This window comes from Ciconia boyciana, chromosome 1 (assembly GCF_034638445.1).
Source record: "Ciconia boyciana chromosome 1, ASM3463844v1, whole genome shotgun sequence".
NCBI lineage: Eukaryota > Metazoa > Chordata > Aves > Ciconiiformes > Ciconiidae > Ciconia > Ciconia boyciana.
Window position 1 is genome coordinate 163896863 of NC_132934.1, and position 16915 is coordinate 163913777.

Below are 16915 nucleotides of genomic sequence, written 5' to 3' on the forward strand. Positions count from 1 at the left end.
TAATCTAAACCCTCTTATAATCTGAACAAGAATATTATCTTAGTAAACACATAAAAATACAGGTATAGAGAAATAAACAATGTATATGTGTATCTGTCTATCTATAGAAACAGAGAAAGACAATGATAACCTGTTACATGGCTATAGTTATGCTTCATCTTTTATTAGTCATGAAAGGAACAATGATATTTGTTTCCAAAGGAAATGTTCTTTGTTCTCTTTCACTAGTTACACTTAGGAAAGCTGCCACCTTGAAATATTTATTTAAAGTGCTAGGACATTAGTTATGAGAAAAAGTACTTCAGTACCTTTTTCCCAGGAGGTACAGGTACATTTAAACATACAAGTACATCTAAAGAAAATAAAAAATGGACATTCAAGAAGAATAGCTCAATCTTACCAGATAAAAATATTATGTTTTTTTGAAATGTTGTATTTTTTAGAATTATTATTTTTCTGAAATATTGTTTTATAAGTAACTACACTGTCCTCTAAGAAATTATTCCCTATAAAGCTCTCTCACCTTATGGTTGCTGATTTTTGTTAATTGTACGGAGACCAGTTATACAACTTTGATAGTGATATCCATTGCAATTTTAGTATAAACAGTATTTAAATGAGTGTCTGTCTGAAAAATGGAACACTTTGAGTAAAGTATTCCTACTTTAAACCATATCAGCTACAATACATGAAAAGTTTATTTAAAAGAAAGCAAAACAAAACAAAAAACTCATTCACCAAAGGTTTTGGGAGATATGGAGAAGTTTTAAACTGTTAAAAATGTCTGAGTAAAAACAAATGAAAGTATTCAGAGCAACCAAGACCTAGGTGTTATTTCTCAGGTCAGCTCAGTGGCAGCCCTGTGCTGCCTGTATGACCTGCTGTTGGGAAAAGCCTCTGCATCCCAAGGCAATTGACCCAGATTGGCTCACATACATACTGCATACGGTCCACTATTTCATGTGAATACAGATTTTTTAATACTGTATTGTCATGATCTCCAGTTTAGTCCTTTTTGTCTTTTTCTCCTCCTGGCTTCTCTAACATACTCTGCATTTTTCTGCTCAATGCTATTCCTCATTTCATTGTTGGCTTTAACACATGCAACATTTCAGGTTTTTTTTTTTCATTTGCCAAACTTGGACCTACACTTCGACATCCTGCTATGTTCCCACAGTTTCTTGCAAGGGTACCTCCCTTGCAAGGTAACACTGAGACAGATTACCAAACAGCCTTGGCTTCCTTCTCCTTGCTCTGAGCCATTTTAATGATTTTTATAGTTCTTCAAGAAACAAGAATATTTATTTATAGCATGGTAGATATGATGAAAGAACTGTGATGCAGCCTGGCAGACGTATGAGTTTAAGCAATGAAGTGCAGTGTGTGGTGATGCCTAGAGATAGATGGGACAGGAGGGTGAATGAGGTCTTACGGCTGAGGCGCCAGTGAGGGATGTCCAGACCTTCCACTATTGTATTTATATTGCCACTAGTTTGTTCATATATGCCTGGGAAGGAGACCTAATCTTCCACTCCAAAAAGAATCATAGAAATGATTTTGTGTAGGTGCAGTGTAGAAGATAAGGGGAACAGGCCACAAAAAAACTGAGGAGTAACACAGACTAGTAATTAACATATACCTGAAGAGGCCTTAGGACCTAATTACTGTCATTATTTTAAAATGGGGCTTGTGTTTCCAAGGTGCTATAGAATAAACTATTATCTCCTTGACTACCTGGTGCCATCAGTAAGGTCTTGAACAACACACGAAAGTAAGGAATGGAAACAAAGTGCTTCAGGATATAAATAAAATTCTAAGTAATTAATATTGGCAGATTTTTTTCTCCATTTCTGAATCTCCTATTCAAAGCTTTATTCCATTTTCCTTGAAGTGACTGATACTGGTCATTGTTCAAAAAAAATGTTGCCAGACTAGAATGATTACTGGTTTGAGCTGGCATGAAAAAGGAAAAGAATGAAATCAGATTTTCTTTCCCTGAATTACCAATGTCATAATTTCAGTGTATGCTGAGACAGCAAGACAAGTAAATTTGGAAGACTGCTTTACAAAACCTGCAAAAGAAAAAAGAGGTCAAGTAAAATGTACGCACTGACACACATACCTATTAATGATGTTTACCTGGGCATGGAATTGCTCTTAGGAATATTCACTTGCTTTTCTAAATTTTATATGTTTACCTGTATGTTATATTGTGTGCACTACCGACTAACGCATGCATTTGGGAATAAAAATATTACATATGTTTCTTTATATTAGCCTCATATAAAATTAACTTTTTTACAGTCTAGGAAGAATTCTAGGTACAGCATGAGTGGATACAATACGGTACCATTTATTTTTTCCCTTGTAAAGGACTGTAAAGAAGAAATTACTACAAAATATTCTTAAATATTTTCTGGTTAAAATTACATGGGAATTAGTCATGGCAGGATAATCAAATCTTATAACAGTAATATATAATGTACCATTAGTACTGTGGAACACTTTAGCTTGCCTCGTCTTATAAAGCATAAGAACTTGAGCTGGGATTCATGTTGTGATTCAGATTTGCGTTCATGTGTCACCACTTCAACTAGGTATCAAAGATCCTGATATTACTGATGGATACTTGGTGTATGATTCATGGGCCCACATATGCATGTCTAGATCTTTTTGAGATACACAAAGATATCCCACTTAGCTACCAGCTGCCACTCCAGATGGCTCCCATTTAAGGAAGCCTCTGGAATTTCCCATAAGTCCTGCATCATATATGCCAGTCCCATAAGGATGTCTTGGATACTCCAAGAAATCTTAGGTGGCACCAGACACTTACTTTTGAGCAACTGAGTTGCTTTCTTAGGTGTCTGTCTTCATATGAGCTGAACAATGCACTGGGCTTCATTGATTGTATTGACAAAAGGCTCCGGTCACTTGCCCACAGAAAGACCTGAGGCCCTTCAGAGCAGTAGCTGGACACCAGGTGGGTTTTTTTACAGCATCTTAACTGGAACTTGTTGCTGGTATTTTAGCAATTGAATGTTACCCTGTATTTCCACTGACTGCAGTGACAGTTTAGAGATATAGGGCACGTATGTAATAGATATATAGCACATATGTAAATACCTTTATGTAGATATATAGATTAAGATACCTTAATCCAACACTGAATCCTAACCTTGCTGTTATGTCTAGATAAAATGCAGTTATATGTATATCTGCATATACATATACAGTATCTAATATGTAGTTTTTCTGAAAAATAATTCTTACTAAAATTAGCTGAGTTTACACTGTGGATTTTTTTTCCTTTTTGGAGAAAGACAGAAGGGCAAATTCAATATTTTCTGTTTTACAGGGATCACATCCCAGAAGGCAGGACTTTAAACACAAAACTCATAAAGTTCTGAACAACTATTTCCTCAGCTGCTATCAGTTATATGTAGGGTTGTGAACAGCAGCATAAAGTCTACATGGAGACCAGTTACTCCTGGTTTACCCCAGGGGTTGATACTGTTTGATTTCTTCATTAATGTCCTGGACAATGCAACAGAGTGCACTCTCAGCAAGTTCTCACAGAGGAGACAAAAATGGGAAGAGTAGCTGATACACCAGAGAGTTGTTCTGCCATTCAGAGGGACCCTGACAGGCTGAAGAAATGGCTTGATAGGAACCTCATGAAGTTCAAGAAAGGGAAATGCTAAGCCCTACACCTGCGGAGGAGTAACCCCATGCTACCAGTGCATGCTGGTGCATGGTGGCTGGAACGCAGCTTTGCAGAGAAGGACCTGGGAGTTCTGATGGACACCAAGTTGAACATGAGCCAACAATGTGCCCTGGCAGCAAAGACAGCCAACATCCTCCTGGGTTGAATTAGGAAAAACGTTGCCAGCAGGTCAAAGGAGGTGATCCTCCCTCTCTGCTCAGCACTGGTGAGACCATATCTACAGTTCTGTGTCTAGGTCTGGGCTCCCAAGGACAAGAGAGACATGGACATATTGGGTAGAGTCCTGCAAAGAGCCATGAAGATTTTTAAGGGACAAGAACAAGTCTTATACAAGGAGCGGCTGAGACAGCTGGGACTGTTTGGCCTGCAGAAGAGAAGATGCAGGGGGGATCTTATCAAGGTGTATAAATACCTGATAAGGGGACTAAAGAAGATGGAGCCAAACTCTTAGCAGTGCCCAATGACAGGACAAGATGCAATGGGCACAAACAGAAATACAATAGATAACATTTAAATGTAAGAAAAAACTTTTTTGCTATAGCATTCAAGCACTGGAACAGGTTGCCCTGAGAGGCTGAAGTGTCTCCATCCTTGGAGACATTCAAATACCAACTGGACTTGGCCTTGGGCAGCTTGCTCTAGTTGACTCTGCTCTGAGCACAGGGTTGGTCTAGATGATCTCCAGGGACCCCTTCCATGACTCAATGATTCTGTGACCTCTTTTTTACAAATTGCTTTTAAGAGAAAGATTAGCATAGTCAAATTATTTTTAACATAAAATATTATAAAAGGAAACATGATTTTGTGTGACTATACAGGTGTTAAAAAAAAAAAACACAGGAAAAAGAAACAGAAACAGAAACAACTTTGTTAATATTCAGGCCTAAGATCAGAGAGGCTGATATTATACAAGCTATCATAAATATTGCTATATCCACCAGATCCCTTATTCCAGGCTTGTGAGTGGGGATACACAGATGACAATGAGACACATATATCAAGCCAGAGCTAAATAGTTACCAAAGACTGAGAAATAGTGTTACCAAAGTAATCAGCACACATGTCATATAATCAGCCATTATTGTACATCCTGCTCCAGTTGTGTCTAAAGTGCTGCCATCGTTGGTTTGATGGATTTGCTTTACGTCACTGAGGGTCGTCTTGTCTGGCATCCCTGCTGAGACAAATAAGAAAATATAGTATGATGCATGCCTTTTCACTACTGGCACATGTTATAGTTAGAACAAATTTAAATATCCTCAGCACACAGACTGTCACAGTTTGGTTTCTAGTTCTCTTGTTACTGCCAAATTCAAAATCCTTTATAATTGCATCTAGAAACATACACTATACTATATAGCTATTCATCGTTGAAAGTAGTTGAGAGGTCCGCCAGCTCTGAATAAAGTTGTTCTTGTAGAAATATATCTCAACAAACATTTGCAGACTGAAGTGAACAGTTTTGCAAGTCCCAGTAGTACCTAAAGGTCCACTGCTCACATCTTTCTTGGATTTGAAAGAAAAGGGAAATAATTTAATGTGAAATTGCTTGTGTCTGGGTCCCAATATTATTCAAAAATAACATATGACTGGTGGAAGGTATGCAGCAAAGTATACTTGTTGCTATATAAAACCTCCATTTTGGCACAATTTAAACAGATTTTACAACATTGTAAGGCAAAATTGTAAAGCTAACGTTAAACAGGAACTCTTTTACTGAGTTCCCGGCCGAATATTTGTACTTTTTTGCACCAGGGTAAATATTTCTCCTTCTCAAAACAGTGCTTCCTATGGAACAGGGATGTAATAACCCATTATATTTCCTCTGCCTGGTTAAACAATCGGAAACAGAAGGTCTTGGAGACACATTCAGTTTTGATAGCATTGTCAGCTGCTTGTATTTGCTATGCATACTTCTAGACTAACTGTCTTATCCCATATAATAACCTGTGGCATGCCACTATCAATCAAAATTAACAAGTCTAAATTCAGTGTTATTACATGCAACAAATATTGACATTGTAATTACACTGAGACTGAAAAAAGATTCATATAAAGCAAAGTCAATATTTATGTAATTAGGTCAATACATATATAATTCAGAAGGTAAACTACTGTTGGAACAGCAGCATTAGAAAGAAGCTCAGCTCTACTGAGCTGATATATTGATTTTACAGTCTGAGTTTGTGCATTATTATTCATTGTTTAGGTACTTCTTTCCTCTCTGTATCATTAGGAAAGGTGAATAAACTAGTGTTTCTTTTTCTTTTTTTTATTATTCAAAGGGACTGTGATGAAGTATAAATATTTTAGTCATGGTGTTATCCTCTTTGTTATGCTGGTTTAACAGAAACTACAGAGAATCCTCGTTTTTAAAAGGAAAACTTTTTTGGTGCTTGTGTTGAAAATACTCTTTTCTCTACAAGCAGCTTGAAAGCTGCTCTTTGTGAACTTGCTGTATGTACTCAAATCTCCTTCCTGTAGCTTTGAAAAAATGCATTAAGGGAAGAGTCAGCTAAAGCCAATCATGTTGTCTGAAAAACCTGCTAGAATGAATTTGTCTTCTTTGCTGCTGTATTTAGACAGCAGAATATACTGCTATTTTGTGTGGGTTTATCGATCCAGTGCTCTTGCCCGGAATTTGTGAAAATTAGCTGTATGACTACAATGCAAGTGGACATACAAGGAGGAAGAGTGACAATAGATGTTGAGAAGGAGAGAATGCAACTTCTTATCATGCACATTCAGTAACCTGTCTAGAAAAAGATCAGTCACTCAACACTTCACTGAATGGATGTTTGGTGGATCATCAAAGAGGGTATATCAACATGTTTTTTTCAGGGAGGTTGTGTAAACAGAACAACAACAAAAAATGGTTTGGGTCCTTTCTACAGACCATTAGTGAAGTTTTCCGATATTTAAAAAGACTAATTTCAACAGGCAGTGAAAAATTCAACTCTCACCTATGCAACAAAGCAATTCACCAAGTGCTATAGGTATAACGAAGCAGATTTTTCCCAGTGTATTTACAGATATACTATCACAGTAGTGAAAGATATGGTCTTATCTTAAACATCCAGGATATCACTTATTATAAAAGAAAATTATCATAAAAATAAAAATATTCCTAGATCTTGCAGTTAAAGAAATAGCCAGCTTCAGTTAGAGTATGTGACCTTAATCTGAAGGCAATGTGACTAGATATTAATTACTGACTGGAGAGTCAGGCTTAATTTCTAGTGAAAATTTCATTGACAATGTTATGGAAAATAAGAAAAAAAAAATCATTTTATGGGAAATGTTATCTCTTTTTTCTTTTCTTTTCTTTCCAGCCTCAAATGAAAACTGCAGACTTTGGAAGTTCCCATGAAAAGAAATGTTTTAAAAAAATATCCAAACCTACCAATACATTTTCCTTTGATCAATCAAAATGCCATAAAGTATTTAATATCATCTCTGATATCATCTGTGATATAACTTACTGTTAGGATTGCAGTGCAAACATACAGCAAACCTTTCACCTATTCAGCCCCATAGTTCTATGCCACAACTTTGACTTTATTCAAATAAGAAGTTCAAATAATATATGTAGGCATGATCCTGTGAAAAAATCACTGAACAGAAAAACACTCCTAAAAAATAGCCTATTTTAACAGAACCATGTTTTATTTCGCCCCAGAATGCTATGTCTTTTTTTGTTTAGCTAGTTCTAGTAAGTAAAACTATAAATTTAATTCCTACACCTAGGCTATACTTTCTATTTAAATAAATAGGTTCTGTTGTCCATTATGCATCAGGATTTATAAGTATATGTCACCATTCGTATATCATAATCAGTAATGGAAGTGATCCTTTGCTCTAAATGAATTTAACTTTCATAGTTCACAGCAAACTCGCAATGAGAGCTTTCCAAATATTTGTGGCAGAACAGACCAAAACCAAAAGCAAACTTTTTGGTTTGAGTTTCCACACATGCTAGAAGCTGCAATTATGTCATAGAAAGGGCATTTAAGTTACCCAAATATTTCAAATGATCTCTGATAAATGTCTAGTTTAGTATCAAAATAATACTAGAGCTTATTTTGACTGGAAAATGGTAAAATTCAGAAGTTTCAGCTGAGATTCAGAGTTTTTTCTGAAGAAAAGCTAGACTTGCAGCAGAGCAGAAGATAAATCACTTGGGAATTAAAATCCAAATATAACGTTCGCATGAACCTATATAACGTGAAGCTGCCAAGTATCACATACCTGTTCCCAGCATCAGCTGTGAAACTCAGTTAGTGGCTGCAATTTAAAGTATTGTCCTGCTCTGGTTTAGAAAAAATTAATCAGTAAAAGAATTTCACCAACACTGTGATAAATATTACAGCATCTCATTATAGTATAACAGTTGCAGAGTATTTCTAATGCTTTTTAACATCTTCTAAAGATATTTAAAGCTTGTGAGAGGTAATGGTACTGGCAGCCTGGAGCGCTGACCTGTTATGTTCTCTAGAATAGCTACAGCAACAATACAATTTCATTCCAATATTCAGCAAGAGCCTTTAACCTTGATCTGAAAAGTCAGACCTAAAGTCATGGAAGATTTTCATTTGACATGGAGCTTTTCTACTGAGATTGTAAAATTATTACAAAAATGGGCTATGACTTTTGAGCAGTAGATGCTTGCCTACCAAGCGCCATGCTGGGACTTTAAGCATTTTAAATGTTTTAAATGGAACATCCTCTAATAGTGGTCTAGTTTGAAACCAAACCAGAAAGTGTTTGTGTAACTGTAGTCTAGCCTCAAACGCCTTACTGTATTATCTTCTATCTGCTGAGTAACATATCAGAACTAACATGGCTCTTCAAGGGAAAATGAAGCTGCCAAATGAGCTGCTGTGGAAATCCCATTGGATACAAACCCTGTCAAAGATTTAGAGAGGAGGAAGAACTGGATTTTTCTCTGTGCATTATTCTTACAATGTTTTGGAAGATTCAAATACAGCTTTTACGGCACAAACATTTTCTATGAGCCTCAAATATGAGGAATAAATTGAATAAGGATGGGTTTCAGATAGGAAAAAAATGCTGAATGTGGCTTTTACAAGACAACACTCCTGTGAAGTTGTATGCAAAATTCTTCTTAGAAGGGCAAATAATTGTTTCAATCATTATATGTAAGCTAAATTTTGGGATCTTACAACACATGAACTGTGAAGAAAACCACTGATAACTAGTTGAAATTCTGTCCCAAAATTTGTAAGAAAGATAATGAAGAAACTTTATGAGAGGTTAAAGAAATATGTAAAGGTCAGATGAATAGACCAAAAACCTCATGTGCTGTAGATGAATGTTTAAATATGAAGTTGGAAATGTAATTTACAGTAATGAGTTACCTGGAAAAGCATGACATGTAGGCATGTTGGTCATGAATTTGTAGATGTCAGTAAGGAGGAATAATATTTTGGGGAAGTAGAAGATAAATTTGGATGCAACTGATAAAGTAAACTGAAGAATTTGTAGGCAAAGACAAAAGGAAGAATAGCATAATGATTAAGAGGAATGAAGGGCAGTGATATCAGAGCAATGGGTTAAGGAATTTGCAGCTAGCAAGAGCTAGGACAATCTCCTTACTGTGTCAAGTAAACACCAACACTCACTAATATTGACATATTTTTGTAGTAGGAAAGAAGACATAATATTAGTTTGATTCCTGCAATTCACAATAATGAGGTCTCAATAATGACTTTATGCAGATAAACTTTAAAAAAAGTCATTAAAGGATTTTAACAAAAAAGGAGGAAAAAAAAGTATTTACTTTGCATTGTCAATTCCATAAATTAAAATGAAATATCAGTTACCAAACCTTTTTTTTTTGATTGGCCAATCTTTTGTCATCTGGAACTTTTAAAGCTTCTAATGGATGTCTTCTCCCTTTCTTTTACTGTTTTTTTCCCAGGTTTTTTTCGTAAATATATTAATATAATGAAAACATTTCAAAACATAGTTATACTAACTAGATCACTATTTAAATACCTCAGACATGCTTCAGTTTATAGGTAATGGTTGCTGTGAAAACTTGCATTTCCTACTTTAAATAATATATAGATTCCTTTACTGAACAGTAGCTATATGTGAGAAAAAAAATATTCAGTATATGTCAGATCATTCCACAGCTAGTGAGTTTAAACCATTAATCTTAAAAACATCACAAAATACTTATGAGTATCCAGTGCTTAGAAAGAAAAGTAGAAACAATGAACTACCTCTACGGTTATTCAAAGGCTCATCCCTGTTAAGTTCATATGATGTTGGCCATGAAGTCTCAATGAGGGGAGAAAAAGATGTCTGGGAAGAACTGTATTATGAAGGGTACCTGGCAAAGGACTAATTTCTTGAGGCCATTTTCATGTTTTTATGGCTGCATCTATACTTGGAAAAGCTAAGGGATGTTCCTAAAAGGAAAGCATATGCTATATTACACTTGAACATATGCCCTTCTTATAGTACACATATAGCAGTGTGTATATTCACCCTCTTCAGGAAATCGGTGTGTTATTATGATGTAGTGCAACTTTTGCCCTCTCCATTGTGCAGTAAGTGAAACGGAAAAGAGCAGGGGGATTGGAATGGATGATCTCCGAGGTCCCTTCCAACCTCAACGATTCTGTGATTCTGTGATTCTAAAAGTATTAAATGTTTCACAATTCAGTACTAGCCATGAACAAACAAGCAAACAAAAAAACCCCACTGGATTTCACTAACAAGTACTACAGAGGGAAGGAATTTACGTTGCTTTACCATTCTTGGACTACATTGCTTTTGAAGATGTGAACAGTAATATAAGAGATAGCTCTGTTGAGAATTAAGTCAGGAATCAACCTAGTGAAAAATATATCTCTGCTTTATTTTGTTTAGTTTTCATTTAATGAAGAAGAAATTAACAGCTGATCCACAGAAGCCAAAAAAAGTCAAAACTTTCAAGCATTTTTCCAATGAAGCTTTGGGGATTTTTAGGCTTTAATTTTAAAGAAAAATAAATTATCTAGCATTGCACATTGGTTTGCCATATCTGAATTACATATCAGTTTACTCAGCTGAATTTCTCAATACTTCAAACTTGTCTTTCAGTGAAGCTCTATTTCCTACAAGCTTCATGAGAAAAGAACAGAAGAGTCAACATTATTCATTTAGAATGAATGAAGGCTTTTGCATAACCTATTGTTACATAAACATACATATAACTGTTGCCTTATCAATGAAATTAATGAATTAGCACAGAAAACAGGCTTCACTGATACTGAAATTGTATGTTGTAAAATGGTTTTGATTCCTAGCCCCTTGTGTCTTTCTGTGAGGTCTAAAATCTTAATTTGGGTGCAATAAATTATTGTACCTGATTGATTGTGTCAATTCCAATAGTTTGTCAGTAGAGGTAAGGTGAAAGAGAAAAGAAGGTTCAAAACCAAAACGAATAGATTTTGCCAAAACAGTAATGTCTCTGTTTCACTATTTGAGTCTGCCTGTGACCATTGCCTGATGCTTTTGAGGTGGGAGAAACGATAAGATATAGTGAAAAATTTAAATAATCAGTCCACTGGGATTCCTAACTTCTGGCATTCAGTGATTAAACTGTGCCTTGGAGAGTAGGGATACATATTTATTATCCTTGTAAAGTAGAGTGAATGATTCTCATAATTCTCATAAATTCATGCTACTTTTTCTACAGCCACTTTGCCTTATGCAAGAAGAAACTAAACCAGAAACAATGAAAAGCAAAAATAAAAAACCCCAACAAACTGAAAATGTGCTTACACCTTCTCAGTTGTATGAGATCATTTTTAACTATGAAGGCCAGAGTCCTTAAAATGCATCCATTAAAAAAAATTCAGTACAGCTTTTTTAAAATCACAGATGAGCTCATATTTTGGCAGAACAGAATTTCATCTGCTTTGCTATAGTGGTTATATGGGTCAGTTTGTGTCAGAAATGATAAGCTTAAGTGCGAGCACCATCCCGAATGCAGCGTAAAGTAGCATTATGCTGATGCTGAAGTGGTGAGCTTAAGAAGATAATAACAGATGATACGTAAGGCATGATTAATTCCACTTAGTTTTTCATATCTGTACAGTCTACATCTACAGCTAGGGTTCAGTTGGTTAAACATAGCTGTCTACATTTTAGGTGCAGGGGAGGAGGGTATCGCAGTTGGCATACAGCTGCCCATCCAAAAGAAGCCTGATTCTTATAAAACCCTTTAAGGATGTCTTAGACATCCTAAAGCATCTCCAGTGGCTTTTGGCCCTTCTGTTTAGACAACTGAATCCTGCCCTGCATCAAAGTTAGTTACTGCAGCTCCCATTATAGTGAATGTAGAGAAATAAGTAAATGCAGAAGAAGGAGATGGAGTACTCAGATGTAGGTATTTAGTCTGAATTTAGGCAGATGAATCCCACACTTAGTCACATAACAGGTTCACCACTGAGTGACCAGTGAATATTTTCTGACATATTCCCTGTCATTATGCTTTATATCTTGGAAAAACAAAACTAAATACCAAATCATGTAGCTCTGGCAAATGGATTACATTTTAGAAATTCTAGATATGAAAACTAAAAAAAAAAGTAGGACATTGATTGAGTTCATATTTGTTTCACCTGTAGTCTTATATTTTCACTTTTATACCTAAACGTCTGCCTTTAAACATTTTTGGTTTCAGCATCTGGTGTTGAAGGGCAGGATGAAAGCCTGCCATATTGCCATGAAAATAGTGACTGTCCGATGTGTGCAAACACCTCTGAGAAGCCAGTACTTCATGAAAGTGTTTCCTATTAAAGTAGAGAAAGAGTCATTGCAGCTATATTTACATAGCTAAGTACACATCCCAGAAGGAAATCCTTCAGGTAAAGTGATGTTGAGTGGCTTATGTCTACTGTGCTCAGAGATAGCAAATCGTAGAAGAAACTGCTAAACAAATCTCTGCTACACAGTACAATGCCTTGCATCTCTTTTAAGCCACACACAGTGGTCTCCTTGGCTCAAAGACCCAGTTATAATTTTGTTTGTTTGTTTTGAGTTCAAAGTGCCTGAAAAAAACATGAGGGCTGTGCTGCAACTCACCAGGTGGTGTTTTTATAACATGAAACTGAAGGAGCGCATTACAGGCTATGGGATATGATATCCAGGCATGGGAAAGTGTTTTGAAAATAAAAAGCCTGCTGTTGAGGGACTTTGTAGGGCAGAGAAATCCAAGCCTTTGGCCGTCTGGTTTGTGTTCCCTTTTGGAAGCAGTCCTCAGAATGAATTATCCACAGAACTTGAGGTTTGTTTTGGAGGGACAGAGATGGTTTTCCTTAATGCTGAGCCATGGAGTGAACTAACATTTATGCAATGTGGACAATGGGAACCGAAACCAGGAGACAACTCACAAGCTAACTTACTTGACAGCATAGACATAGGCAGTGGAATCACTGAAATCTGGATAATTTCTTAGTATCATAGGAAGTTTCTGTACTGTGATATAAATTCTAGCAGCAAATTCTTAATGTCCTCATGAGTCTCACCACTGTATTTGGCCAGTCATTTCTTTCAGTGAAATGCAATCCTGTAGATTTTCATGGCTGCTCCTAAGAAAAGTAGCTCAGGAAACCTGTATCAGATCCCAGGTAGGACCTTGAGTAGGAGTACCAAAGGACTGTACGTGATCTATATGCCACAAGGCAATGTGGAACAGGGAGATGATGCTCACTTAGGAGCCAAGCCAATTGAAAATTTACAATTAGCTTGCCTCCACAAAGGGAGATCATCAATGACTGGGATTTTTGTGTCCATATGTGAAGTGTGGTGATAATCAAGCCATCATTAGATTTCTTTATCTCTCAGAGTAACTTTCTTGTGCTATATCCACTCTATTCTTAAGTGACAGAGCTTTCACCAGTTTCCCCAGGGAAAACCATGTCACTGTCCATATAATGTAGTATGCTGTAGCATGATGCAGGTAAGAACTCTTTGAAACACAGTGTACTGAGCTGTTGCCAGTTTTGGCTGTCTATGCACTAAACGTAGATACTGTTATGAAGAAAGTTTCTGGAATAGGTAATTGGTACTTATTTGGAGGAAATAATTTGATCTAAAATTCTCCTTTTTAACTTTATATATTCTAATGATCATTATAATAATACACAAATCAACACAAATAGCAATTACAAATGTACAGGGAATATCAAGGTGCAAGTAATCTCACCTACAAACAAAGGAATAGTATTACTGTTATTGTTAGAAAGCAATTAAGAAGTCTGCCTAGTGGCATTAGCTGAGAGAATTCTGCATGGTTAACCATATATGAGGAAATGAATCCAATATATCACGTTTAACTGTACATATTTTATGAAATCTGTATATATGAGAAATAGAGTGTAACCAATGATCTTAACATAAGTCTGGCAAGTCATTTTAACTACAAGAGCAGCAGACATTAAGTCTCTAGTCTAGTATTTGAAAGCTTTCTTTCAAAGTTGACAGTGGCATTTGTTTCACATTATACATTAATGAACTCAGTATTTCCATTTAGAAAACAAAGCTTTTATGAGTTAATGTAACACAAACAAATGGTGTCACAAACCAAAACATTTCCATTTATTTTGCATTCTTAAGAATCAGAAAGAGATAACATTATTTGTTGAAATGGTTAATGTATACTTTTTTACTTTTTTTTTTACAGTTTTAGCATATAGGAAAGTATTAGATGTCTAAAAGACTTGGTTTTATTTTGCATACAGAGACTAAAACATAACTGTATTTTTCGTCTGAGGTAGAGAGAACCACAGTAACCTTCATTAGGTCTATTCTTATTGCTTTCTCACACAATAGCTTCTTAAATCCATGTTCATTATACAACCTGTTCATTATAACTTCAATGCTCTAGGGTGCTGGAATCAGCATTGTCAATAATGCCTGTTTTAAATGAAGAAATCCATCTTTTCAATCCTTTTCACTATTGAGGAACTTTTAACCTTTATCATTAACCTATGCAAAGGCTTCGTAATCAATACAAAATTATAATAGGGCTAAAGTCCCATAAATCAGACTGGCTAAAAGTAAGCAAATTCTTCATTCTTTGAATTTTTATCTGATCAATACTAATTTCCTTCCTATGAGTCAGATATCCCATATAAATTACTGTCCTTTGAAACAATTTACCCACGTGATTATTTTTTAATCTTTTTTTCAATTTGCTGTAGGAGATTTATAATCAACAATTCTGGTTTATACAAAACTACCATCTAGAAGAGAGAGATGAATTTAAACTGAAACTCCTGAAAGTAATGTGTGAACTTGGGTTGAGGTGGAGTGTTACCAATTAGGCCCATTAAGAAAATGAACTATTTTTCAGGGTTTTTTAAATCATTCAGATTCTAAAGATTTATGGTCCAATTTCACTGTAGCAATTCATTATTTTACTGTTTGTCTGGATGCTGTTTTTAAAATGAAGGTATAAAATCAGTCTTTTCCAGAAGCGAAATCTGAACTAAACCAATTTCCATTGTTAAGGTGATGAAGTAACTTTGGCAATTTTTTTCAGGTCAGTCCACCTAGAATTCCAGTCATTCCACTTTCTGTTAAAAGAAACATAGCCTGTAGATTAGCTTAATCCTCTAAAACACTGATACATTAAACTGTCCTTATTTTTTGCTGTAAACATATTTAATGACCTATTTCCACAATTTAAGCTGATTCAAGTCAGGACTGCTTGCGGTCACTTCCTCATCATGTCTGCTAGGTGGGGGCTATAAACCCACCTGTTGCCATGCACTGGCACGTGCAAGATCCTTGTAGCGAACCTGTTCCCAGAGATGAGCCATCAGATCCGTGATTTTTCTTGCTGAGTTAGTTTTACTGCAGCATGAGCTTACTTTTAGAACCACCCCACAGTGGGATCAGATAAGCGCTGGCAAGAGGAAGAAGGATCATGCTGTTATAATCTGGGAAAGGACTTAAGCTGTTAGCTAACCATAACATCGAAAAGCACCCAGAAACAGACTGAAAAAAATTTATAATCCACTGTTGATATCTGACCTGAACCCACATCAACGACTGGATTACTGGCAAAAAAGGAAGTGTGAAGCAGTAAAGAAGGTAGACATCCTTGTCTCCATTCCTTCTCTGTAGTTCTTCTCCTTATAAATAAGAATGCAACACAGAGATTCTCTTCAGTTGCTGATTTCTGTTCCTTTCTGGGATAACTTTTGGTTCCCAAGTTTTATCTCAGCTATTATGTTGAAAATGTATCAAAAGCATATGACTCAGAAGAATCTAGTTCCTGATGCTTTCTTAGAAATGCATTTTCTAATCAGATTATGAGGTTTAAAAAATACAATTTTTCATAGAAATTTTTGTTCTCCGATTTTCATTTCAGACACAGTCCTTTCTGGCAGAGCATTTCAATTTCTTTCAGGCTAGATGAATGTCTGTGATAAATACTGTGGTGCTTGCTGATGAATATTGATCTGCATCCCTCAGTGTGTTTAGTGTTGTGAAATGCCATAGGAAGTCTTGTGTCTCAGTGCATCCCACAAGTACAAATCTTTGGCCTGAAGTCACTAAAAATGGACAGTTAAACATCAAAATAAGCTCATTCTTTAAGTTCAGAGGTAACCGTCAGACAATTCAAAGACTAAACCTGGCACCTGTAGCAGTTTTACCTCTCCCTAGGAAAGCTGGCCTCGCAGAATTCATACCAATATACAGGTTTCACGCAAATATATGGTTCCCATTCAGCAACACACAAATAGCGCTGCTTCTGCTTGGCTCCCAAGCATCTGTCCCTGAACAGAAAAAACCTGCTCTCCCCTTCATGCTCCCACAGCCTAACAAGGCTGACCATTGACTTGATTGGCTGTGGTCGACTGACTGGGGGAAAGTAGTTTCTAACAAAAGCAAGATATCAATCTCCAGGCTTGTAACAAAAACGGTGAATAATATAATAACAGGTCTCAAGATAACGTGGAAAAAAGGAAAAGAAAGATTGAGGAAAAAAGATGATTTGTTTGTTTTCCAGATCAGTAGTGTAGATTTGAGGGAAGACAAAATAAAAAGAAAACCTATATGGTTTCAAGAGTTTCTTCTTAAAAATATATAAGCTGTGTCTGCTCCTTACTTCTAACTCAAGGGGAAGGCCCATCTAACTTAATTTACTTAACTAACTTA

The 16915-nt window shown here is 36.0% G+C and overlaps 1 protein-coding gene across 1 annotated transcript in view; it reads right to left on the reverse strand.

Annotated features, from left to right (window-relative positions):
* Positions 1 to 4743: 4743 nt before the first annotated feature.
* GPC5 (glypican 5) overlaps positions 4744 to 16915 on the reverse strand; it is a 764171-nt gene continuing 751999 nt past the window's right edge. Inside the window, exon 8 of the mRNA XM_072854020.1 lies at positions 4744 to 4901. Coding sequence (XP_072710121.1) covers positions 4744 to 4901 — 158 coding nt within the window. The remainder of the gene's footprint in view (positions 4902 to 16915) is intronic.